The 26,808-nt window shown below is 40.4% G+C and overlaps 1 protein-coding gene across 2 annotated transcripts in view; it reads right to left on the bottom strand.

Moving 5' to 3' along the window:
- The window catches only part of LOC121517966 (helicase ARIP4-like), a 125,807-nt gene that overhangs the window by 62,819 nt on the left and 36,180 nt on the right, over window positions 1-26,808 (bottom strand). For both annotated transcript variants that reach the window (XM_041800092.1, XM_041800090.1), the window contains one exon: window positions 23,696-23,853. In XM_041800092.1, the coding sequence (XP_041656026.1) occupies window positions 23,696-23,807 (112 nt within the window). In that variant the 5' untranslated portion in view covers window positions 23,808-23,853. The remainder of the gene's footprint in view (window positions 1-23,695; window positions 23,854-26,808) is intronic.

The raw sequence follows: 26,808 nt of genomic DNA, 5'->3' as shown, positions 1-26,808 counted from the left end.
GGCTTTGCCAATAGAGAAATATGCTAAGAGAGCACTGGCAAACATGGAGAAAGCTGCAGTTTCAAACAATATTGGCAAGAAATTGAGAAAATTCATCGAAAAGGCAGAAGAGGGTAAAAAAAAAGAGAAAAAAAGAAGCAGGGATAAAAAAAAAAGTCATGTGTTACTACTTTCTGGTCAGTGCACGCGTCGGAAACTTCTCGTTTGGCTTCATGGGACGATATCGCACATCGTAAAGGCCGTAAACACGCCATAAACACCACAAATGACACAGACGGTAAATTTCAGTTACACGTTAATGTGAAACCATCAAAGCTGAGGACAGAATGAGGAATTTTGGAGCATGTTTTAAAGAAAAATTAAATTTTTTTTGTGTCAGAGACAGAGCCTAACATAAAAGACAGGAAGGCAGCGTAGGGAGGAGGAGGGACAAGCTTTGAATGTGAGAAAGGAAGGAAAAAAAAGGTGAGAAATTCTGCTAAAAGGGAAAAAAGCATAATATAATGATAAGAACAGTCCAGACACATGAAAGAGTGACGATAACTTCAGTAAAACAAGAATGAAAATGAGACATAACAGCAGGGAGAAAGGGTGGGGGCTGTTTCAAAACAACCCATGAACCTGAAGACCCTTTTAAACCCATGTGGCTGATGAAGGATTATCCTACATACATACAAGAAGGGCGGAAGGTACAATTCCAGCCTCACATGGCTACACACACTAACCCACATTACTACAGAGGCTGGGGGAGGGGCAGCAGAGAGAGGCGGGGGAGGAGACAGGAGGCGGTGACAGCAGCAAAGTGAAGGGAGGACTGGCTGACACCACATGAACAAACTGACACTCACATTCACCTTTGCCACACTACCACAGATCTGGTGTGGAGCCACGCCTCCTCCTGTGAGGAAAGGAAGCTCGCATTTCACTGTTTACATAACCTAGATTGACCAATAAGAGAGAGGGAGAGAGAGAGAATGGCAGACACTAAAAAAGTGCAGTTTTTGCTCACTGTTGTGTCAGGAATGGGAAGAAAAATTCACATGGGCCTTTACTTGAATTTGAGTAAAATACACAGAGGGTGAAAAGGGTTTATAAATCTACTCAAGTTTAAAAAAAATCATGTAAAGTTTACTTATTGTACTGAGTAGCTACAGAGGGGTTGTAAAGTTTAATGGCATTTCCTTATTCCTTATGTGGACTCCTTCTCTCATCTGTGCTACTACCAATAATGTGTGGTAAAAGTCAAGTTTCATGCTGAATCTTCTTGTTCTACTTTAAGCTGAATTTTTCTGTATCCGTAAGGAATGCTTTTTAAAATGCAACGAAGTAAAATACTTCCCCTTAAATTAACAGGTGCACTTAAAAAAACTGAAATCCCTGAGAAAAGCTCCTTTTCCCCATGATTTCCTTCATAAAGTTTAATTTCCATATATTCTTCACCGCATTCCAAATTATTTGCGAATTGGATTTTAGTGTCATAAACATTCAAAAAAAATTTTTCTATTAAACTCATGGATGGTGTTGTGACTCAGGGCTCTTTGGATCACTGAAATCAATCTCAGAAACCTGTGATAGTTAGTTTGCCAGGTGAGCTCAATTAAAGGAAAACTACTTAAGAAGGACGTTCCACATTATTAAGCAGGTCACAGGTTTCAGCAATATGGGAAAGAAAAAGGAGCTCTGCTGTGGAAAAGTGTCAAATAGACACTTAAGCGTGATCATCGTACTGTGAAGAAAAGTGTGGCTGATTCAGAGCACAGATGGGTTCATGCAGTTAAAGGCATAATAAGGAAGGTTTCTGCCTGACAAGTTCATCAGTTAAGAGAGCAGATGCTAAAATACCATTACAAAGCAGCAAACAGGTATTTGAAGCTGCTGGTGCCTCTGGAGTCCCACAAACCTCAAGGTGTAGGATCCTCCAGAGGCTTGCAGTCGTGTATAAACCTACTATTCAGCCACCCCTAACCGATGCTCACAAGCAGAAACGGTTGCAGTGGGCCCAGAAATACATGAAGACTCATTTTCAAACACTCTTGTTTACTGATGAGTGCTGTGCAACCCTGGATGGTCCAGATGGAGGAGTAGTGGATGGTTGGTGGATGGCCACCACGTCCAAACAAGGCTCAGACATCAGCAAAGAGGTGGTGGAGTCATGTTTTGGATCGGAATCATGGGGAGAGAGCTGGTGGGCCCATTCAGGGTCCCTGAAGGTGTGAAAATGACCTCGTCAAAGTATATAGAGTTTCCGACAGACCATTTTCTTCCATGGTACAAAAGAAGAACTGTGCTTTCTGTAACAAAATGATCTTCATGCATGACAATGTACCATCTCATGCTGCAAAGAATAGCTCTGTGTCATTGGCTGCTATGGGCATAAAAGGAGAGAAACTCATGGTGTGGCCCCCACCCTTCCCTGATCTATGAGGGTGGGAGGCAGTTCACATCAAAACAGCAGCTCTGGGAGGCTATTCTGACATCTTGCAGAGATATTCAAGCAGAAATTCTCCAAAAACTCACAAGTTCAATGGATGCATGAATTATAAGGTGATATCAAAGAAGGGGTCCTATGTTAACAGGAAACTTGGCCTGTTAAGATGTTTTTGATTAAAATAGCTTTTGATCTCAGTAAATATGACCTCCTAATGCTGCAAATTCAACAAATGACTGTTTTCAGTTCTTTACATCCTATAAAATGTTTTGAAACTCTGTTGTACATAATAATGTGGAACAGTGCATTTTGAGTTTTTACATTTTTTAAATAAAAAAAGTTATCAATGGGAGTTTTGTTCAATAACAGTTAATGACTTTTTTGAAAATCATACTGTCATCTGCATTGACTTTTTAGGAAAATCAGAGAAAAATATCATTTGCATAATAATTTGGAACGCGGTGTAGATTCATCTCACACAAACTGAAATATTTTAATACTATTTTTGTTTTAATCCTGATGATCACGGCTTTCCGCTCAGAAAATCAAAAATCCACTATCTCAGCATAGTAGAAAATTGTGTAAAAGTCCAATTTGCAAATGTTTCCTGAGCCCTTATTTTCTCGCTCTGTTTCCAGAAGATAATCATTAAGACCCTTCACAAGGAAGGTAAGCCGCAGAAGGTCTCTGCTGAAAGAGCAGGCTGCTCTCAAGAGAGGGGTCTGGTTGCACACTGTACATTTCTGACAGCCTTCTTTCACAGGCTGTTCATCTAAGCGCTGTGTATCTCAGAAAGAAAGGGTGACAATTTGAAAGTTAAACATATTTCTAGTTTTAGATTATTTTTAAATTCAACTTTACTCATGAAAAAAGTCTGGCAGTTACATTCATGAAATAACTACATTGCAGACATTAAAGACTAAGCAGCATTTCATACATTTGAAAAGAAAAGGTCAGAGGTCTAACCTGGATTAAATTATGTAAAGACCTTATTTAGAAGTAGTTACATGAACGGTGGCTCCCTTCAGCTTCGATAGCTTTAGCTAAAGCTAACGTTGCTACACTAGCTACATAAATAATGTTACTTCATGAGCCAATGTAGTTAAGTTAGATTTAGCACACAGCTAAAGCTAACTTGCTAAACAGGTAACGTATGTCTTGAAGGCCCAATTTGGGATGGACATTGCAAATTCACACTGACTATCAATGCTGTAGTGTGTGGCAACGATTTACTTGCTTCATACTTGTCTCTATACAGATAAATGAAAAAGTAAATAGATATGTAGCTTATGTGGCTGCTTTTTGAACTTAGCTTGAGCTATGTCAGCTACGTAGCTCCATTAGCTACTTAGCCCTGTTACACAGCCAATGGAGGTAAGCTACATTTGTTGTTTGAATGTTTTCATGAGCTTTTTCCTGTAAGATGACTGTTTACTCAGCTTTATTAAATGTTTTGTAATCAGGTTCTCTAGGTCAGGTTTCAACTTTTGGTATCCTGACCTTAACCTTAACCCTGACCCTTAATGGAAGTTTAATCTGATTTTATTTAGTAAGTTTAAGTGTGTGTTTCTGTTCTGAGGTTTATGGCAGCTCAGATGAACGGTCTGTGGGAGTGGCTGTCAGAAATGTACAGTCCACATCTTTTCCATCATGAAAAGCTTTCAGTGCTGCATTTGCTCTTCATTTATTTTGGTAATAGTGTTGGGGAATAATGTGGTAGACCTTCTGTATCTAGAGGAAAAAGGAGACATCATATTCCACCAGTTGTAAGGGGTTAGACTGAGCCAAGGGATGCCATGGCTAAATGTCCTCTCAGCTCAGGGCTGCCTGTGATCCTAAATTTAACTCTGCACAGAAGAACGATTTAACGCTCTTCATATTGCCATCAGTGACTCAAGGATATGACCAGAATGCCTCTTCTGTGAAGGACATGACGTTGTACTTTCATGCCCTCACATCTCAGAGAGTTTCCTCTCAAAATGTCTGGTAGTTTGGCCAGGGCTGCAGAAATGACAGCATGAGCAGAAATGTCTCATCAGTGCAGAACAGAGATCTGCCCTTCTAGAGTTGGCCTTTTCTGAATTTTCAACGTGATATTTTCATTTTTCCATAAGTATCATTTTAAATAAAATGAAATGTGTTATGTTCTTGTTTTTAAGTTTTGAATGATGTTTTGGATATAAAGTTAGTTTCCTAATGTAATGTTTTTTAACCACAGATCCTGACAGCCATTTATGTAATGTGGTCTACGAAAAGCCACAAGAGAGTTAGGATACGGGTCAGGCATTTGTTTAACCTCTGACTTTTGCAAAAAAAAAAAAAAAAAAAGAAGCTGAATACCACCTGATCATTAATTGTGCAGAAGGAATGGGCCTGCTCAACGCCAAACTGCTATAAGGACCATTTTACTCATATTTAACCCTGACCATGTCCCTCTAAGGAGTAGGACTGAGTAAACAGTCTGACTAATGTTCATAGGGTGACTTCAGATGATGCAGGCACAAAGATAAAACATATTTTCGGGAGAAGATGGAGGCAGATTTTGTTGATGAGTGATTCTAACTCATAATCAGGTTGAGACTGAGCCAAAGTGATAGAAAGACTGCACACAAACACATACACGAGTGCGCACTGACAGTCTGGTGTGTCAGTATGTAGACCAGCTGGTATTACTGTATCACCTCCTACACTTCACTCTGTGCAGACCTTAATCAGGTCATTACACACAAAAGCAAGAGCATACCCACTAGCACACACGCAGAAAAACACATACATGCCTTAAGATTTCTAGAATGTGTTCCAATGAGTTAAACTATGTGTAATGCTCTTATTTGTGGAAAAAGTCACAAAGAAGTCTGATTTATTTATTAACTGTGATGAACCACATTTCTTGGAAAGCTGAGTTCAATATCACTGGCCACACCCAGGGCTGATTACTACAAGACCTGTTGAATCAAGAAATCACTCAAATAGAATGTGTCCAACAAAGAGAAGTAGGCACAAAGTCATTTCTAAGGTTTTGGAAATCTGGTCAACCATGGTGAGAGCCATTATCTACAAATGGAGAAAACTTGGAACAGTGGTGAACCGTCTGCCTACCAAAATTACTCCATGAACACCTCAAAGACTCACCCGGGAGGCCACAGAAGAACCCAGAACAACATCTAAAGACCTGCAGCCCTCACTTGACTCTGTTACGGTCAGTGTTTATCAACAATAAGAAAGAGACTGGACAAAATGCATTCATGGGAGAGTTCCAAGGCCAAAACCACTTGTGACTAAAAAAACAAAGGATTTTTTTTAGGTAAGTTACTGATAACAGGTGTTTCAACCAAACCCATTGCCACAGGTGTATAAAATCAAGCACCTAGCCATGCAATCTCAATTTGTAAACATTTTTGATACAATATGGGTCGTGCTGAAGAGGTCAGTGACTTCAAGCATAGCACTGTAATGGACAATAAGATGGTTTGTGAAATTTCATTCCTTTGAGTTATATTATCAGAACGTGGAAGAGCAGATCAATGACTGCCAAAGCTGTCAACGCTCCGCTGATTCCACCACTGAAAAGTTGCAAACTTCCACTGCCGTGTATGCAAGCACAAAAACCTTGCGGCGGGGGGTTCATTTAATGGGTTCCCATGGCTGGGCAGCTGCATGCATACGTCACCAAGTCTAATGCCAAGCAACAGATGGAGTGGTGTAAAGCACACAGACACTGGATTGTGGAGTGACAAATCACGATTCTCTGTTTGGCATTCAGATGGGTGAGTCTGGGTTTGGTGGGTGCCAGGAGAATATTACCTGCCTGACTGCATTGTGCCAGCTGTGAAGTCTGATGGAGAAGGGATAATGATATAGGGCTGTTTTCAGGGTTTGGGCAAGACCCCTTATCTCCAGTGAAGGCCAATCTTATTGCTTCAGCATACCAAGACATTTTGGATGATGCTATGCTTCCAACTTCGTAGAAACACTTTGGGAAAGACCTTTATCTATTCCAACATGACTTTGCCCCAGTGCAAAAAGCAAGGACTAAAAAGACATGGTTTGATGAGTTTGGTGTGGAAGAACTTGTCTGCTCCACACAGAGTCCTGACCTCAACCCTTAACCCACCAGTTGATCCAAAGCACCTTTAGGATAAACTGGAACAGAGACCAGGCCTTCTCATCCAACATCAATGCCTGAACTCAACAATGTTCTAGATGGCTCTTCATCATATTATCTATCATAAAGGTTTCAAAAACACTTTTCCAAAATGTCCTCTTACAGGTTACTACAGAGGACACGGCGGAGCAAACTGCCCACCTAGAGATAGACAAAAAGTGTTCGACAGGGCATCAAAGAGGGCACTTGTGTTTATTCCCAAAAATTGGGGTTCTAATTTTGTTACTCACCCAAAGCCTGCACACAACTTTACATCTCCTGCATGGCTTCATTCATAAAATTTTTGTTTTAGATTTTTTATTTTCATGTTTCAATAAAATTGTTTTTAAAGCCCTTTACATATTTTTTCTTCATCCTGTTCAAAGTCAAGAGGGCTGGAGACAGAACAGCTGAAACTGGCTAAGAGGCAGCATACCGGTCATCAGTCCATCACAGGGTGACTCTTTTTCTGTTTCATTTCTTTTTTAAAATTCTTTTTCTGTTTCATTTCTTTGCTTTATTCTTTATCTTTTATTTTTCTCGTCTGATTTCTTCTCTCTTCTCTTTTTCTCTTTTCTTTTAATAGCTTTTTTTCTTTTCTATAGAAAATGATAGCCCATAACTGATCCTCTACCTATGAGAAGTTTATTGCAGAAAGGGTGAAGAATTGAAAAATAATTATTTGTTGACCACAACAAGAGAAAACTGCCATCCAGTTTGGCATATGTTTGTATTTCCCAGAGCTTTATTGCAATGAAAAAGTGTTGCATTGTCAGTGTAGTTATATCATCTTTTAAGATGTTTTCAAATCTTAAAGAGATTTTGCTGACGACATGGTCCCCCATTTGACTGGGCCCAGGAAAGCTCTCCCCTCCATCCCCCTTATGGTGGCCTTGCTCCTCAGGTAGAAGTGTACATGTCAGTCAGCATGCGGCTATCAGAGACTAACACTATTTTGATTTATCTTTGTTTATTTTTAGTTTCAGTAAACTCAAATGACTTCAACTGTTTGGTTTTAGTTATTTTGTTAGTTTTACTTCACTACTGTAACACCTGTTGATTGCCTTTTCTTAAACATACCTCTTATTTAAAAAAGGAAGATTTGATGTCACTATAGAAAAAGTTAGTAAACCTGCTGTCTGTTATTGAATCTCAGATATTACTGAGGCTGTAGCGTCTCCTAAAAGCTCACATTCTCTGTTGATTAGTTCAAGATTGATTCTTTCTCTTTAAAATTGCAACAGCTTATAAAGAAGTTAAAACTTCTGCTGAGTTTTTGCCTTTATTTGAACATGATGATGCTTTTAATACTGATGTATCCTCTCATTGCTTGAATGTACACTGTACACCATTGCAGTTTATAAAGTTTGAAGCCACATCTCATCCTGTATGCTCAGATTTTCTGACCTGTTTAATTAATTGCGATCTCAACACACAGCATGTCCTCAATTATAAGATTAATCCTTATCTGCTTCCCTAATAGCTGAGTAGTTTCATTCATTGAAAAGTGCTGGAGGGAGAGTCTTCACTCTATGGATCAGTCTTCAGACCAACCTCTGTTGTCCATCCTGGTATGTGGATCTTTAAATGGAAAAATAAGTCTCAGGTACTCTGCTCCTGCAGCAGGAGTGAGATCTGGAGCAGCTGGTATCTTCAGATCATTTTAAAAGTGGATACAAATGATTAGAAGGAGGTTGTAGATGCTTCGACTGATGGTTTTCTGCTCTCTGACTCAGGATTGGTTGATCTGGGTTTGTAGCTGTTTTGTGTTGTCTTTAACTTACTGCTCTTTACTATACAGCTTTAGAAAACAAGACCCTAAACTCAATGAGACTTTACTGATTAAATAAAATAAAAGTAAATTTAAGATGACAGGGACTTGTTGTTGACCTGTTTCCTACAAGTTCTTTCCTTTAGAAACCATTGTCATGTTGTTGATTTTTAGGAAGTATTTCACTTTTCAGACTTACAAGACAGAGATACCTTTTAAGAGCTTTGATGCTTTGTCTGATGCATAAAAGACATATTCATGGTCTGAATGAAATGGAAACTCTTTCAAATGAATTCCCTTTTATTGTCTTTATTTGTATATCAACACTTTCAGTAATGATCAAATCATATTCAAATATCAGATTAAAATCCAAACTGGCTGATGAAAATAAACAGCAACAGAAACAGTAATATCAATTTGACTTGAATTTTTATTTACAATAAATTGAAATCATTTAACAGAAAAAATCTCAGTCCTTTGTCTCGGACCAGCAGCAGCAGAGGAAAAAGTTTACAAACCACTTGAACAGGCATTGGAAAACAGAGTCTGAGACCTTCCCCTGCACTGAAGCAGGGGGAGGTCTGCAGATCTGAACCTCTGCTGGCTTGGTTGATCTATCACCTTCACTGAATCACGGGAGATCTGCATTGGATGACTCCTCTTTGGCTGCTGATCTACCACCACACCGGATTGGGATTGAACCATGAGTGGTGAGGTGGAAGGCAGTGGTGAGGTTTGTGCCTCTACAAAGACACATAAAGGCTGTTTTTCTTGAGCTTTCCGGCTGCATCGCATCAGTTGAGTCTAGATCTTGGCCTTCCAGACCAACATCAAAGGGTTCTTCCTTGTGATTCAACAAAAGAGATGAATTACCCATTTCCAGGTCTGGGTCTTGGATGTGCCACTTAAACACAGCCTCACCCCCCAGGACTAAATCCATGTCTGGAAGTTCAGCTGGGTGGCCACAGTGAGGCTGTGATGACAGCGTCACAGCAGCAGGGTCAGTTGAAGGCTCGTCTGGGACATCCTGGCTGGTGCCAGGACGGTCGTCAGGAACGGCTGATAGAGGCCGTGGAGAGGGAACCATGTTCACCTCTGGTTCTTGGTTGTGCTGCTCCTCCACAACCCCACCCCCCAGGACTGAACCAGTGAGTACAGGTTCAGCTGGGTGGCTATCAGGTTGCGGTGACGGCGTCAGAGCAATAGAGTTGGCTGATTTGCCTGTTGAAGGCTCTACTTGATGTTTCTGACAGAAGCCAGGATGTTCGTCAGGAATGGCTGATTGAGGCCGTGGAGAGGGAACCTCTGGTTCTCGGATGTGCTGCTCCTCCACAACCCCGCCCCCCAGGACTGAACCAGTGGGGAGAAGCTCAGCTGGGAGGGTATTGGCAGGTTGTGGTGACGGCGTCTCTGAGCAGTGGAGTTCAGTTGGGTTGCCTGCTGTGCCACAACCTCGCCCCCAGGACTGAATCCATGTTATGAAATTCAGCTGGTGGGGCGTTTTGAGGTTGTGGGGACTGCGTCCAAGCAGCAGGTTGGTCGGTTAGTTGACCTGATAAATCCTCTTCTTCCACATCCTTATCGGAGCAAGGATGTCCTGGGAAGGGAACCAGGTCTGGATCTGGGGTTTTGATGTGTTGCTCATCCACAACCCCAACCCCCAAGATTGAACCAGTGGGTGGAAGTTCATTACGGTGTAGTCCGGTTCCTCCAGTTCTTGGGTTACCTGCTCTGCCACAACCTCGCCCCCCAGGACTGAATCTATGTTATGAGTTTCAGCTGGTGGGGCGTTTTGAGGTTGTGGGGACTGCGGCCAAGCAGCAGGTTGGTCAGTTGGTTCACCTGATGACGGCTTTTTTTCCACATCCTTATTGGAGCCAGGATGTGCTGATGAGGGAACCACGTTCAGATCTGGGGTTTTGATGTGTTGCTCATCCACAACCACATCCCCCAGGACTGAACCAGTGGGCAGAGGTTCAGCTGGGAGGGTATCAGCAGGTTGTGGTGACAGCGTCAGAGCGGTGGAGTTTTGTTCTTCAGGTCTGGACTTGGTTTCCAGACCTGTCTGCTCGTCCACAACCTCGCCCCACAGGACTGAAAACATGTCATGACTTTCAGCTGGCGAGGCATTCTGAGGTTGTGGGGACGGCGTCCGTGCAGCAGGATCTGGTTGCTGGGCTGGAGGTTGTACAGTGGGCATGTGTGACTTAAACAGACCACACACGTGATCAACTGTAACATAAAAGATGATTTGAAGCACCTCAGCATCGAAGGTATCAAGTTTCTTCCTGAGAGTGTCAGCTGGGTAGTGCTGGCGGACCTTCTTCTCAATAGAGCGGGCCATGGCATCTCTGTCAGGCCGGGAGAAGGTGGCCCGATAGAGCGTGGTGGATAGTGTTGACGAGACTTCATCCAGTATGGCCTTGGTGACACTAACAGCCATCACAGAAAGCTTCTGGGAGGGCATGTCATTGAAGTTGGTGGTTTCAGGCACCCAAAGTGCCTGTAGGACTTTGGGTGCCACTTCCAGGACTACCTCCCATGGGCTTAGCTGTTTGGTGACTGTGGCCTCCTGCTGCTCCACCAGGACTTTGGCAAGCTTGTGAGCCTGGGTGAGGATCTTCTTGCGTGTGTAGGAGGCAGGGATGTTTTGTGGAGAGTCCAGGAGTTTTCTGGCTTGGAACTCCACATCCCTGCTCTGCATGCTGTTATTCACCTGGCAGACCACTTTGAGAAGAGGTTTTACGCCCTCGTCAAAGTCCTCCATCTCAGACTCCCACAGCTGGACTCTCAGGGACTTCTTGCTCTCCTCCAAAAGCAGATCGGTCATTGACTCCACACCGAGTTCAGGAGGAAGCTGGCCCTTCTGCTGCAGTCTTAAAAACTCGGCCACCACAGTGACCTTCGTTTTAAAGGATTGCTGGTGCCAGCAGATCTGCATGGCACGCTCGTAGGTTGTTGTGTTGAACAGCGCCCTGATGGGTCTGTAGAGTCCTTGACTCCCCTTGACGAACTTCATGTTGAATCAGTTTCTGGCTCTCAAGATGCAGAAAAAGATCACACACAAGTACAAAAACAACGCAATCCAACAATTCGCAAAAACAACGCAATCCAACAATTCGCAAAAACAACGCAATTTAAAAATTCGCAAAACCAACGCGAACAATTTGCAAAACTGAACTCGACAGACTGGAAAGTAGACTGATGGGTCTGAAGCTCCTAAACCAGGGACTTTCCAAACCAGAACCATGGCCTTGTGATGTCACTGTTCTAAACCTCAAAGTTTAGAACTCATGGTTTACAACTTTTGTCACCATGGCAACATGACATGAAAGATCAACAGTAGTTACACCTGGCTTTAAACCCTCACTTTTTGGCCCTTATAATGATAATATCTGCCAGTGCAGAGCCACACTCAATATTAGAGCATTTTTGTGAAGCAGTTCTCCAGATAAAGTGGTGAAACAGGGTTAAAGAGTAGCACAAATGGGCGATGAGTGGCAAAATAGGTTGTGGAGTGGCACAAAGGGACAAAAAATGGCAGAAAAAAGTTGTGAAAAGAGGTCAAAATGTGACAAAAAATTGTAAAGGAGGAAAAAAAGGGGCAAAAGGTATCAAAAATTGGTTACAAATGACAAAAAAGTGATGAATAGGGATTAGAAAGTGGCAAAAATTGATTTTTAAAAAATGTGGCAAAAAAAGTGGCACAAAGGGGATAAAACTTGCAGGAAAAGTGGTTTAAAAGGGGTTATGATCCTGCAAAAATTGGTTTAAAGAGGCAAAAAGCATCAAAAAGGGGTTAAAAGTGTCAAAAATGGGTTAATACTGGTGCTAAATCACAATGGGGGGGCGGGGGTGGGGGGCATTCTCTGGGATTGTCAGGGTCACAGCCAACTCTGTTGTCAGGCCTGTCTCCTTGTGGCCTGCTGCATTATAGATAATAGGGATAGAGCTCACTGGTAATGCCTAAAAATGTCCTGCAATTTGAAAGAAAATACAAATACTACCACAATAATATTTCAATCAGACAAAATAAATAAATAAATAAATAAATAATTTTATTGAGTTTTTGTCAAGACTAAATCTGGCCCTTGTGCAAATGTACTTGATGACCCCTGCTCTACAGAATGAATGGTCACACATTCCCACAGAGACACTCCAATATCATCCGGAAAGCCTACCAAGAAGAGAGGAGGCAGTTACAGCTGCAAAGGCGGGACAACAGTACATGTATTTGAACACAACGCCATTACAGTTCCTGCTAGTTTAATGGTTAGACGGCCAAATACTTTAGTCCATATAGTGTATTTTGATTTAAGGTGTTATGCCACTTAAATGAAACTTAACTGTGTCAAAGGTGTCTGATTCTCCCTTTTATTTCTAAGATGATTTATAGTAGGATGTAAGAAGTTGGATACTAACAATCAACCCTTCAAAAGGAACTTTGTCATTTTCCACCAGTCGACTTCTGATGTAAGCTGGCAGGGTGATGCATCTTGACGCTTATTAAACCACCAGGTGTCTGTAACATTCGTGGGAGGAAACATGTTTACTTGTTTTTCTTGGGTTTGAACTCCAGAGAGCGAGCATGTATTCTGCTTACCAACGCCTCCACACAGGCAGGGGAGCAACAGGCTAATTAACAGACTATTACTCTGCTGCTCTCTGGAGTCACTGTGTGTGCGTGTGAGGGTGTGTGTGTGTTATGAAAGATGTGACTAAACGTCACGACAGCCTCATATGAGCTGCAGAGAGCTAATATCATACAGCACACACTCCTCAATCTGTTCACACACATGCACACACCTGACCCAGAACAGACATCCCAGCAGCACCGAGCTGCTGAGGAGGTTGGTTTTATTTTAGGAGACGGGTCCCACCTCCCCGAGTCCATTTCTCAGTGTCACATTTTGATGAATGGCCTCGCTTCTTCTCCAACATATTTCCTAGTTTTACACAAGAGACGTATGTGTGTGTGCATTTTTTATAAGGGGGAACTCACCTATTTAAAAATCTGTACCTTGTTGTCAGTCTCAGTAACCTTGCAAAGCAGATGGATACGCCCGTTTCCGTGCTTCTCACTGGCGAATCCATCTTGCAAAGCTCCCATCTGAACCGTTTGGGCCCGGTTAGAAAGTGACAGGACCAATCAGCGACGAGGGGCAGTACTTTCATGTGCAGCAGAGTCGTGACGCAAACAAGCAGCAGCAAGAGCTGGTGCAGTTATGGAGGAAGACATTATCGTGGATGCTGCTAAAGCGCCAGTTTTATCAGAACTTGACAACATTTCTTTGTTAAAAGAAGAACAAGGAACAGCAGTGAGTTATTTTCTTTCCAAAACTGACAAAAGTCAAGGAATTACATGACTTGAATGTAGCTGCGCAGCCTGATAGCAGCTACATTATGTGTTCTGTTGCTCTTATTGGCCCGTAGAGATGTGACAGACAGAACGTTCATCCAATCACACTCTGAGTTTTTTTCAAATCCTCTTCCTTTTCTCAAACGTTTCCTATTGAAACTTTCCCAGATGGATGTGTGAAACAAATCCATCTGGCGTGTCAGGTTACAATCTCAGACTTACCTACACATACTGTCAGCTATTGCACCAGCAGGTTTATTTCTCTAAAATAGTTGAGTCTTTTAACAGTTAGGAAGGGGCAGGACCAGATAAGCTTTCTGCTTCATTCTGGCCTTTATGGACAAGTTTCAACATCAGTTCCCTCTAACTGAACTACTGACATGATGTTCAAACGGGTGTGAAAAGCACTGATCATACTCATCTAGTACAAAAATGACAACTAAAGGGAAGGAGAATATTTTTCTTTTGACATTACTAAACAGATTTTTTGTGTGTAATTTTTAGTCTCTTTGATGTTTATATCCTCCATTTATCATCTCTGTATCATAGAAATAAAATACAAACTAGAATGGCCGTCTGAGGCGGCAGACCCACGCCTAAGCAGTGATCATTGATTACTATGGTGTTCAAAATTTTGAAGTCCGAGAAAAACCGAATGGGTGCGCAGATCATCATCAAAAGTCAGTGTTCAATTTATCCTACCAGCATTTAACGCAACTAACTTGGTAAAAAATTAAACACAGAATTTATAAGTAGGCCTATCTAAATGAGTCTTTCATCATCTATACATATATAAAATTGTTGTCTTTTTCTTGACTTAGATAAACCTTTCATGAGTACATAAATAGGGTCACTTGTGCTCTGCCACCCTGGATTTTTGCATTTTGCATGTTTCTACGGTACCTCAGAGGGGGCCAAATAACAGCTACACATTTTTAACCACCATAGAAGCATTGAAATTAGGAAAATGACTGTTAGGCCTATTCAATTAGCGGACCAAAGGCCACATGTGGCCCACAACACACCCCCAAGTGGACCAGCTTGTGGTCATGCCAGAGATGCAGGGGGCTACCTGTTTAGCAAGTTTTCATAAATTCCCCCAGTGTTTCAGACCGTAAGTGCAACACTCCATGTAGCCCACCTACAGTATACCTACAATGCACTTTGTTGTTTTGAAGCGTTGCTAGTGATGCTGACAGAAGTAGCCCAAAGGTAAGATGCGACCAAAATATTCTTTACAGAATTTCATTTTATTTTTTCATTTTATTTATTTTATTTTTATTCAAATCAAAAAACATTTATGCTACCCCAGGTTATGTTCAAATACAGCTCTGTTGTTGTGTTTTTATGCACTTTTTGATGTGCTTTTTTATGTTGCCAAATTTAAAAGGGAGACTATGAAATAAAAGGGTATATTTTTTATCACATTGATCTGTATTGGTTTGAATTTGACATTACCAGCTGTTTACTGGGTGCCAAACATGTCTGGCCTGGCTACATTTCTTGATTTTAAAATTTGGCCCAGTTGAATTTGTAATTGAATAGCCCTGGATTATGGAGTTATTTGTGCCTCGTTTTAAGTGAGCAATGGGAAACTTTGCGATACGATGCAACAAGATATACATTAATACAAAGTGATAGGATACAACGGACTACGAAACGATCTGACGCAATACAATGGGATAAGATGTGACACGATGAGACATGACGTGCTACAATGCAATACAATAAGACACAGTATGACACATGCATATCCCACTTATGAAGCAATGATAATCCACAAATAACAGATATATTTTACCAAGGTTGCACCACATGTATAATCAAAGGCATAAGGATGTAATAAATTGCACAATTCATGCAGCCTCAAGAAACACTGTTCGCCATGTTGGTTGGTGTTATCAAACAAGTATTCACACTATTTCAATCTACATTTAGGGATCCAGCATCATCTGCCAAGTGGCTAAAGTTTATATATCACATGGTTTAACAATATTTGCTGAGAACAGACTTTTTCAAATGAACAGAAAGATTATTGTCCCACACTGACGTCTTATGCCTAACAATGCTCCCCAAAACAGCTTGATAAAATAATGTCATGATCTCCTGATCAATGCCAAATACTCTAAGTTGGCGTAAAAAATAGTCTACTAATAATTCACTGTGAGCACTTCTGTACTGTTATCCTTTGTTAGAAGCGTTATTTCTTCTAAGCAATGTGAATTAAACACTGCATACCAATATTCTCAATCAATACTAAGTAAATTCTTTTTATGATCTAATAAATAAAAAAAATATATATATAAAAACATGAATGTACTTCAACTAAACATCACTCATTTCTAATTGCTGGAATTTTTCTGCAACTTAATATCACTAAATATGTAAGATTTCTGAAATATAACTGAGAACACTCAACATGATAAGCAGATATACAGTATATATCTCCATACTACATTACCTCTCTGTTTGATTCTGCCTTTCTCTTCTGTTTTATTATAGAAATGTTTCATCTCAAAGTAACCCTCCATCTCTGTAAAGTGGTACATTTCCATTGCATTACACTTGGGCTATTTTTCTCCTCTAAATGAGGGAAATAATGAGAACAGGGGAAACATTATTAGTACAAACATTACATGATTCCCAGCCTATGCATCCCTCTTGTATATTTTTCATAACTCCATTTACTGAGCGGACATCATGCTGTGATGCAAGATTTCTAAAAATACCAGCACACAGAGACATAATGTATAATTTCATACATGTACACACGTCTCATGTACAGTGCAGCAGAAAAAGTATTTGTCCCCTTCCTGATTTCTTATTTTTTGCATATTTTCCTCACTCAGATGTTTCAGATCATCAAAATGGTCACTGAAATAACTTAGTAGAAAAAAGTATTGATAAATAAAAAATTACTGGAAAATTAAATAATGATAAACCAGTCATTGCTTTCAAATTGTGATTCAACAGAATCCTTTAAAAAAAAAAATAATGAAACTGACCTGGAAAAAATTGATTGTAGCCCTAAAAACGATGTAAAATAATTTGACTATAGGAACATGTTAAAGTAAAGTGTGTCCTGTAATCAGCATCACAGGTGTCTCCAGGTATCATGGTGTATACCAAACTGAACATGGACCACAGAAAGCCAAGGAGAGAGTTGTCCAAGGAGATTGGAAAGAAAATAGTTGAGAAGTACGTTAAAGGTAAAGGTTATAAGACCATCTCCAAGCAGCTTGATGGTCCTGTGACTACAGTTGCACATGTAATCACAAGTTTAAGGTCCATTGGACTGCAGCAAACCTCCTTGGACATGGCCACAAGTGGAAATTGATGACAAATTGAAGAGACGGATAACACGAATGGTAACCAAAGTGCCCAGAACAACTTCCAGAGAGATTAGAGGTGAACTCCAAGGTCAAGGTACATCAGTGTCAGAATGCACCATCTGCTGTTTGAGCCAAAGTGGATTTAAAGGAAGATGGCCGAGGAAGACTCCACTGTTGGAATAAAAAAAGTGCAACAGGAATTTGCCAAAATGTACATTGACAAGCCACAAAGCTTCTGGGAGAATGTCCTTCATACAGATGAGACAGAACTGGAGCTTTTTGGCAAGTCATATCAGCTGTAGGTTCACAGACACAAAAATGATGCATCCAAAGAATAGAACACTACTGTGAACCATCGCGGATGCTTTGTTATGTTCTGGGGCTGCTTTGCTGCATCTGGCACAGGGTATCTCGAATATGTGCAAGGTACAATGAAACCTAAAGACTTTCAAGGCATTGTGGAGCGAAATGTGCTGCCCAGTGTCAAAAAGCTTGGACTCAGTCGCAGGTTATGGGTCATGAGAGTTACAGAAATCACTTAATTGCAGTGATCGCCTCAAAAGGTTGTTGAACAAAATATTAAGTTAAGGGTACCATCAATTTTGCCCAGGCCAGTTTTATTAGTTTGTTTTATATAATGATTCTGATGAACCAAAATTCAAAAGCAATGTCTGATTTGTATTAGTTAGGCTAGGTTTCAAGTAAATTTTTAAGTATTATTACTTTTGTCAGGTTCAAGTTTTTTTAAGTGAAGTGGCCATTGTGGTTTTTTTTTTTTTCTTTAACCAAAGGGTACTAAATATTTTGTCCATGTGTGTAACCCCAGCAAATAGAAAATGCAGTAAAAACCAAAATTCTAAGTGTGACTAAGAGGTTAAAAAAAGGAGGAAAATGTGGATGCACTTTGTTAGACAAACCAAGAGAGCAGCGAGGCAAGAATCAAAAGTAAAAAAAACTCAGTCAATTGCCACTTAATCACCTTAAAGAACAGAAAAAATAATCAAAATGAAGGGACAGAAATAACACAACCAATGTAGATTAATCACAATGGCACAGAGAAAAAGGATTAAGAAGAAAAACATGTTTAAAGAAAATGGTTGATAAAAAATAGAAGATGGGAGGATAAAGTTGAAGGTGTAAACTGTCACAACTCTCAGGGGGGCAGAATCCTGGTGACGGTTGTTATAGCAACCATGGTACAGACGGTGGAGACGATGGGGGGTGATGATGACACTGGAGCAAAATAGACATGCTAAGTGAGAAAGATAACATACAAATGGATGCTTTTTCTCCATCAGACCTTTCAGTTCTTTCACCACCTGTGAAGATGAAGAACTCCATTTGTGATCTAAATATACAGCACTGAGCGCCATAATGTGATGTGTGTTATACAAGTCCACTGACAAGTTTACAACTCATGGCAATGTACACATGACCAACTCGGGCTTTTGTAATGTCAATATCTGATTAAGACTGCAACTAGGAGTAAGATCTAGGCAGTCACGTAAATAAAATCAGGTGAAGAAAAGGAAATTATAAAGACTAATGGTGACATCCTAAGCACTGTTTCACAAAACAAATATCAAAAAAAGAAAACATAAGATGAAGATGGATCAAAGAAGATAAATCCTTCTCTCTCCAAATCTGCTCGTATGAATGGTTGGTAATGTGATAATACCACATTCAGGTAACCTGACACACCACTGATAAGTCTTCATACCAAAAGAATAATAGACTGCTTTAAGATTTAGCAGTTTGTGATTGCAATTAGGATATAGCCTAATAAATAAATAGCATCACGAGTCTACTTGCTTGGTTATCAAAAGAAAAATGATGGTTTTGAAGTTGTATGAAAAATACAAAACCTTACATTTTTACAGTACTGATTTCAAATAACATTTCCCAGAAACCAATGTTTTTCTACAGCACCATTGTAAACTTAAAGGAATTTCTGCAGGCATTTTTGTAAAACTTTTAGGTGTTATCTAATTCAAAAATAACTGCAGTCTTTTATGTGATTATGTAATTGCATGGCCTCACATCACGACTGTGATTGGATTAATTGTGCAGCACTAGAATCATTGATTTCACTATCAGTATTTTTATTAAAAAGCAGCTGTGTTCAAAGGACTTCAAGGACCAGCATAGTGGTCTCCTGAGACCCCATTAATTCTTTAGAGATAAATCATCTAACTTTCATAACTATGACAAAATTTTGGCAGAATCCACCCATATTTGTGCTTCTTTGACACAAAAACCTGCCTTTCTCTGGTACTGATTCATTATCATCTGCTACAAATCAAGCAGCTCCATAATTTGTTTTCACTGCACACTTTTCCCCCTCAAGGGAATCACACTGGCAACCTTACAGCCTCAAACCCACTTCTGTGGCCTTTAGGCTCCTGCCAGTTTGCTCTCTATGCTGGGTCAGTTATACAAAGTGTTGCACAACTGTTGTGGTAAAAATGTTTCATAAGCCTGAGCAGTAAGCAGGAAGGTACAAAGACCTGAACCTCTTTATTTTTTGATGATTAATGGTTGGAAATTATCTCTCCCTCTTTTCTCCTCCATCCCAAACTCTTTGAAAGCCTTACACCTATAGCTGGCATCAAAGCCATATAAAAATCTACTACAGAGTACTGCAGCAATTAGGACAGCATGTACAGTCTGTGTGCATGAGAGGGAGGGGGAAGGGTTGGGGGGTGGGGGGTGGGGGGTGGGGGTGGGGGGGGGGGTGGTGGTGGTTAGGAGTGTGTCAGAAGAGAGCAAGAAGAAGGAGGTGTGTTTGCTTAACAGAGAAAACAAGTGTGTGTATGTACAGTATGTGTTAAAGAGTTCTTCACAGGTTCACAGGTTCGTGCTGCCTAGGACCAAACATAACATGCAATCTGCCTCTGAAGGGTTATCCAAGTCTGACTCAGTGATGAGGAGAACACAGCTCTCTATAGGCTCTACAGGCGCTCTAGCATGTAGCGCTTCAGGCCAACATTCCTCCGTGATGTATCAGTTAACACAAAGATTTACTTTAAGGGTGATTTCACACCTAAACTGTTTGGTTCAATTGAAACAAACAAACAAAATGAACCAAACTCAAGTTTGGTTTGGTTCATATGCCCTGGTGTGAAAGCTGTTATTCATTATTTCTTCTGTCAGTTCAAAGTTATTTCAGAGACCGTTTAGTTTTTCTTTAACGGAAGGGTACCAATAATTTTGTCCATGTGTACATCAATCGTTCCTAACATAAACGTGACTTGGATTTACATTTATTGGTTTTGTATTGGGGAAATTATGTGACATGAGATCAATTAATGAACACACACTCTCTGCTCTCCACACACACATAGGCAAGCTCTTTCACTCAGAGAAATAAACATTATTTCTGCTGTGTTTGTTCATTTCTGACTCTATGTGTATCCTGAGCTCTTTCTATGTGTTTACACGTCAAATACTATGATGCATCCATGATGCCTTATGCACTTTTGTGGAATCAGTATGAGTGTACAAAGGTGTAATGATGGTGGAGCTTCGTTACAGCACTGTTGTGATACTGCACTATGAAAAGGGTGAGTAATGCAAACTAGAAAAGTTCTGTGTATGCGTGTGCATGTCTGACTGTGAGCGAATGAAGCTCCTGCTGTGTGCTTACACCCTTACCTCCAGGGCTTCCACAGTAATGTTAATGCAATGTGAAGTGAAGACCCAACAGAACGCAACACAAAGTAATTGCTAGAAAAATCCTAAATATACAGAGGTTCAAAAAACACCCAAAAGATAGGAGGGTGGAGTTACAACTAAAAATTAGAGGAAAGGGAAGGAGGCAGATATAAATTCAAAGAAAATGTATCACTATGTCTCTCTTATTTAGTTGGAAGTGACCACTACACGAGCTCAAATATTACCATTAGTCAAATGGATAAGAATTTAACTTGTGAACAGTTTTGATAAGAAAAGTTTGTGAAATATAAGTCAGAAAGTTTACAAGGGCTTTTGTGATTGTATAAAGTGTAAAATCCTCAGGCTGTTCTCTCTGAAATGCGGTCAAAGTCATCCAAAGACTGACGCCATCTCAGTTATCCAACCAAAGTTTAAATCTTCCCTCCTACACACAAAAAGACAGTGCTGGAGACAAGTCTCCCCCTACACACCGACAACTCAGCATCTAATAGAACTAATAGATGATTCACTGGGTTATATAACACTCACTGGCGAGAGAAGAAATAAGCGGAGAGGAGGAGACCAGAGAGTTCAGAGGAGTTAGATTCCTTTGGGAGGACAAAAGGCCCAAGTTGGATGAGGAGAGCTTGTCTGGGCACACATGTGGACATAAAACTGCTTCAGTTTGTTGTAAAAGCTACCAATTAAGAAAGTGTAAAAACAATGTTTTCCAAATATCAGGTAATACAAGGTATAGAGATGTTAGAAGAATATATAAAAGGTCAGATATGGTTTGTCCACAACCCCCCCAAGAATCAGATCCCCCCCCCTTTACCTGTCAGAAAATGTGTGCTAAACAATCTTTTCTCAGATTTCCCCCTCATGATGTCATGTGGGGAGTTAGCACCACCCCCAGATTTGGTTGGCCCTCCCCACTTGGAAGAAAGCTCCACCCTCCTCTACTGATCCTCCTCTCAGCTGCCAGCTGAGTCAGGGGCGGCGTCAGACAGCTCAGTAACATTTAAAGTCACAGAAATGGCTCGTTCTGAGCAGGGCTGAAATAGAGGGGTTTTAAGACATACAAAAATCCAATACTGGAGTGTTTTTCTGCAACAAACTTCACTGACCTATGAGACGAATATAAATGTGTCTTTGAGGGGTAAAATATGTGACCTTTAACAATAAATTGATAATCCATTTAAAACTCAAAGCTATTAGGCCTCAACGTCATCAGTATTTGTTTGCTTTAGTAATAGGGACATGAGTAAGACGCCACTTTGGAAGTATTCTTAACAAATGGACTTAGGACTAAAAAATCCAACACGAGTAGACACAGGAACAGCTTCCTCCCCAAAGCTGTGCCTTATGTCTGCCCCTCCCCCAGAAACAACAATGTTATGTACAAGTAGATGGGCAACTTAAACATAACGCTGCATCTCAAACAATCTCATGAAAAAGTTTATTTTTTCCCTGTGATTTTACTCAAGTATTGAAACTTCCATTTATTCTAGATTCATCTTATGCAAAGTGAAATATTTCAAGACTTTTTTTGTTTAAGTGTTGACGATTACGGCTTACAGCTCACAAAACCCCAAATATCGTTTTCTCAAAGTATTATATTTTAAAACAGAAATGTTGACCTTCTGGAAAATTATGCACATTTATGCACTCAGCAATTGGTTGGAACTCCTTTTGCACAAGATTTTGCATCTACAAGACATGGCATGGAGACAATCAGTCTGTGGCACTGCTGGGTTCTTGCTCTGAGAGCAGCCCTCAGCTCATCTGTATTGTTGAGTCTCATCTTCCTCTTGACATTTCCTCAAATATTCTCTGTGGGGTTCTGGTCAAACCAGTTAGCTGGCCAATCAAGCACAGTAATACCATGGTCAAACAACCAGTTTCTAGTTTTGGCTTCACTGTGGGCATCTGCCAAGTCCTGCTGGAAAAGGAAATCAGTATTTCAAAAAGATTCCCAGCAGATGGAACCTTCAAGTGTTTTAAAATGTCCTGGTGGACAGCTGACAGTGTTGACTCAGGATTAATAAAGCCCAGTGGGCCAACAGCCGCAGATAACATGGCACCCTAAACCATCACTGACTAGGGAATTTCACACTGGATTCCAAGCAACTTGGATTCTCTGCCTCTCCAATCTTCCTCCAGATTCTGGGACCTTGATTTCACAATGAAATATTGACTTTACTTTCATCTGAAAACAGGGCTTTGGACCACTCAGAAATGCTCCAGTTGTTTTTCTCCTTAGTACAGGTGAGACACTGATAACATCTGTAGTTCAAGAGTGGCTCAACACTAGGAACACGACACTTGAAGTCCATTTCCTGTACACATCTGTGTGGTGGATCTTGATCCACTGACTTCAGCTTCAGTCCACTCCTTGTGAAGCCCCCTTTAAATTCTTAAATCTGCTTTGTTTGACGACCCTCTGAAGGCTGAGCTCATCCCTGTTGCTTGTCCACCTTTTCTTACAACACTTTTCTCTTTTCCAGTCAACTTTCCAGAAACATGAGGCTTTGATCCAGCCTCTGAGAACAGCCTGCCATTTCAGTAGTGATGTTCTGTGGCTTAATCTCATTGTGAAGGGTGTCGGTGATTGTCTTCTATATAAGAGTCAAGTCAGAAGTCTTCCCAATGATTGCAGTTTCGTGTACTGAACCAGAATGTACGCTTCACATTCATGAAGCATGTTTTGTGTTTCTTATGCTTGTGTATGTGTCTATTCTGCAGAATTATTGGCCTGGCTGCAGGAAGACTCTTCATTAGACATTTTAAAATTAAATTAAATTTTTTGGTAAATGACAATTAACTAATAGATGCAGGATTTATTCAAATGTTCCTAACTAAGCCAGCATCATTCCAGCTCATTGGAAACTTCCTGCATGGAAACAAAGCCAGGCTCTTTTTGTATTAGTGAATAATTTATATCATGGGAACAACGTAGGGGTGGGAATAAAGATTTGTGTGATCATTGTCCCCCATCTTGACTTACCAGCTATCCCCTCATCTTCATCACCTCCATAGTAGTCGTCCTCATCATCAGAGATGAAGTAAATCTCGCTCTCCTCTCTCCTGGTGGGATGAACCTCCTCTACATCAGACATCCTGACCTGCAGGCTGCTGCTACCTCCGCATGGCCAAATTACACACCTGAAACAAAGAGAACAGGCAGATATGAAAGGATGACACAAACAAAAACACAGTCTGTTTAAAGTTTGGATACACAGTAAATGTTCTGTTTCGCCTCTGCCATCTGTTTCTCAACAGAGACTGTTTGAAGCTTTTCTCATGAGAAGAAAGAGAACTAGGAGGGGAAACTCCACAGGAATTGTTTGCTAATTTTGCTTAATCCTGACACAGACGCCCTACACATACTTTTGTGTAAATACATCACAAATCCTGTGGTGTGTGGGCATGTTCCAGTGCAGAGGAAGTTATGTATACTGATGTGAAAATGGCTCTAACAGATCCGTCTACAGCAGAACACAGTGTTCCCCCTCAAACCTGGGAAAATGAGTTTGCACTAAGAGGTTCAGACAAGAAATCTTATGTCACATAGTCCTTCATATTGTTTTCTAGCAGGCTGTGAAAGCTTGCAGCGGATCAACCATAGTTAGCTACTTTTATCAACAAGCATTACGACAAAGGAAAATTACTTTTCTATTAATTTATTTTGCATGTCAGCATTGCAAGTCACCATGCCTGGAATAGCCAGGAGGAATTATGTTTTCAGGTTGTCTTTTGTTCATCTGTTAAATGCAATTTCTCAAGCTCACCTGAGAAGTTTGAAGGTTTTCTTCAAACTTTGCACAAATGTCCACTCTGGTCATATGGTCATATTGGTTTTGGGTGGTCATAGGTCAAAGGTCAATGCCTCTGGGCCTCATGTTCTTCCCTTACTTGTGAATATGAAGACGCTAAGTGATTTTCTTCAAACTTTGCACAAATATCTACTTAGACTTAAGGGCAGAGGTACAGGGTCAGAGGTCACTGTATATGAGTAATACCCTTACCAAATATTTCAAGAATTCAGTAAGTGTGTTTTTATACTGATTTGAGCCTTTGATTGACATGAACCCCCGATTAGACTTGAGGTTAAATTGAGTTGATTTTGGAGGTCAAAGGTCACTGCCACCCTACCTGTTGGGAGGTTGCAGTGACCTTGTGCCATCACATAGCTTCTTCACATCAATTTAGACCCTTACACTTTCTCTGTAATCCAAAGTTTATCACAAAACATGCATCTTCACCAAGAAAGGCACAAGATCACACTATGCAAAGGTCACGCCACCCTTCTTCTTAACCAATCACTGTACTTTCACTGTACGTCTACTGCAAAGGCAAATAACTACTGTGCGATAGTTCTAGTGTTTAGTTATAAGTTAAGCAGAACTAGTCCACTTTATCTATGGCTATTTTATTCACAGTGCATTGCACTTTATCAGGTTTTTGTGTAAAAAAATATAGTGCTCAATCATATGTAAGTATATATTATACATAACAGATAACAGTTTATACGCAGCATATGTGCTGAAATGCATCATACACAAGAGTTCATAATTGAATTCAGGATTTTCAGTCAGACCCATTGCCTCAGGTTTATAAACTCAAGCACCTAGCGATGCGTTCTCAATCTGCAAAAATTTGTGATACAAAATGGGTCGTTTTAAAGAGCTCAGTGACTTCAAATGTGGATGGATGCCACCTTTGCAATGAGATGGTTCATAAAATTTCATCCCTGCTGGATATTCCACAGTCAACTGTAAGAGATATTATTTCAAATGGAAGCATTTAGGAACACCAGCAACTCAACCACGAAGCAAAGGACAACAAACAAATCACAGAGCAGTGTCAAGGACTGCTAAAGATCATCGTGCTTTACAGTTGCCAGTGTTTTGTTGATTTGAAGTTCTGCACTTCCACTGGCATTAATGCAAGCAAAAAAAAAACTGTATGGCTGGAGCTTCACTGAATGGGTTTTCATGGCTGAACATCTGCATGCAAGCCTCACATCACCAACTCTAATGTCAACCATTGCATGAAGCTGTGTAGGCACTGATGACATGCAGGCACTAATGTTGTCCAACATCAGTGCCTGCATGTCCTCATAAATGCTCTACAAAATAAATGGGTACAAATTCCCACAAAAACACTTCAAAATCTTGTGTAAAGCCTTCCAAGAAGAGTGGAAGCTAGGAGCTGCAAAAGGTGGACAAACTTGATATTGCAGTACATGTATTTGAATACAATGTCATTACAGTCCCTGGTGGTGTCATGGTCAGGTGGTAGTTGGCAGTTTTGAGCAAATTTTTAAATATATGTTTGTTCAAGGTCATAATAACATTCAGAACCAAAATATGTAATAATTTTCCCACTTTAGATGTGTAGAACTGCTGCCACAACTCACAGAAGTTAGCTGCATTCATTAATCAGTGCCATGAGGACAAAGCACAATAAAACAGAATAATAATATGAATGAATTTCAACAAGAACATTCGTATTCTAAATTCAATTTCTTAGTTTTTTTTCTCCATTATTCCAGGGTATGGTAAAGCACAAAATTATTTTATCATATCTACACCACGGGCTAAGTTTGCCTCTGGGATTTTTGAACACTACAGGACATGACTGCAGCATTTCAGGCCTTCTGTGAGAAAGAGGAAGACAAAACAGAGATCATGACCTGAAGATGAAAGTCAGAGCTGCAGAGCAGATGGGCAAAAAGGAAATGTACAACAGAGAGGGAAAGATGAAGAGCTCTCTGGAGTTTCTGTGATGCTTTTAAAGCTTCATTTCTCAGCAGCATGAAAATTATCCTCTTATTATTCACAGGCCTTTCTCAGAGTAAAACAATCATACACTGAAACCACAGAGTCTGCTGTGCCCTTTATTATCAGCTGTGGTTTGGTAGAAGCAGTGTTTGTTCCTGGCATGCATTATACTACAGTAATACTGTTATGGATAATAGAATTATATAAATTGCACAGTTCAAAGAAATACAAAGAAGCACAAGATATCATTACTTAAGTAAAAAGAAAAAAAAAAAACAGCTGCATCAAAGAAGCCATGACACCACAGGAAATCAAACAAAGAGTTTCTCTATGA

Source organism: Cheilinus undulatus, linkage group 11, assembly GCF_018320785.1.
Source record: "Cheilinus undulatus linkage group 11, ASM1832078v1, whole genome shotgun sequence".
NCBI lineage: Eukaryota > Metazoa > Chordata > Actinopteri > Labriformes > Labridae > Cheilinus > Cheilinus undulatus.
Note: the sequence above shows the minus strand (reverse complement) of the source record. Positions and strands in the feature narration are given on the sequence as shown.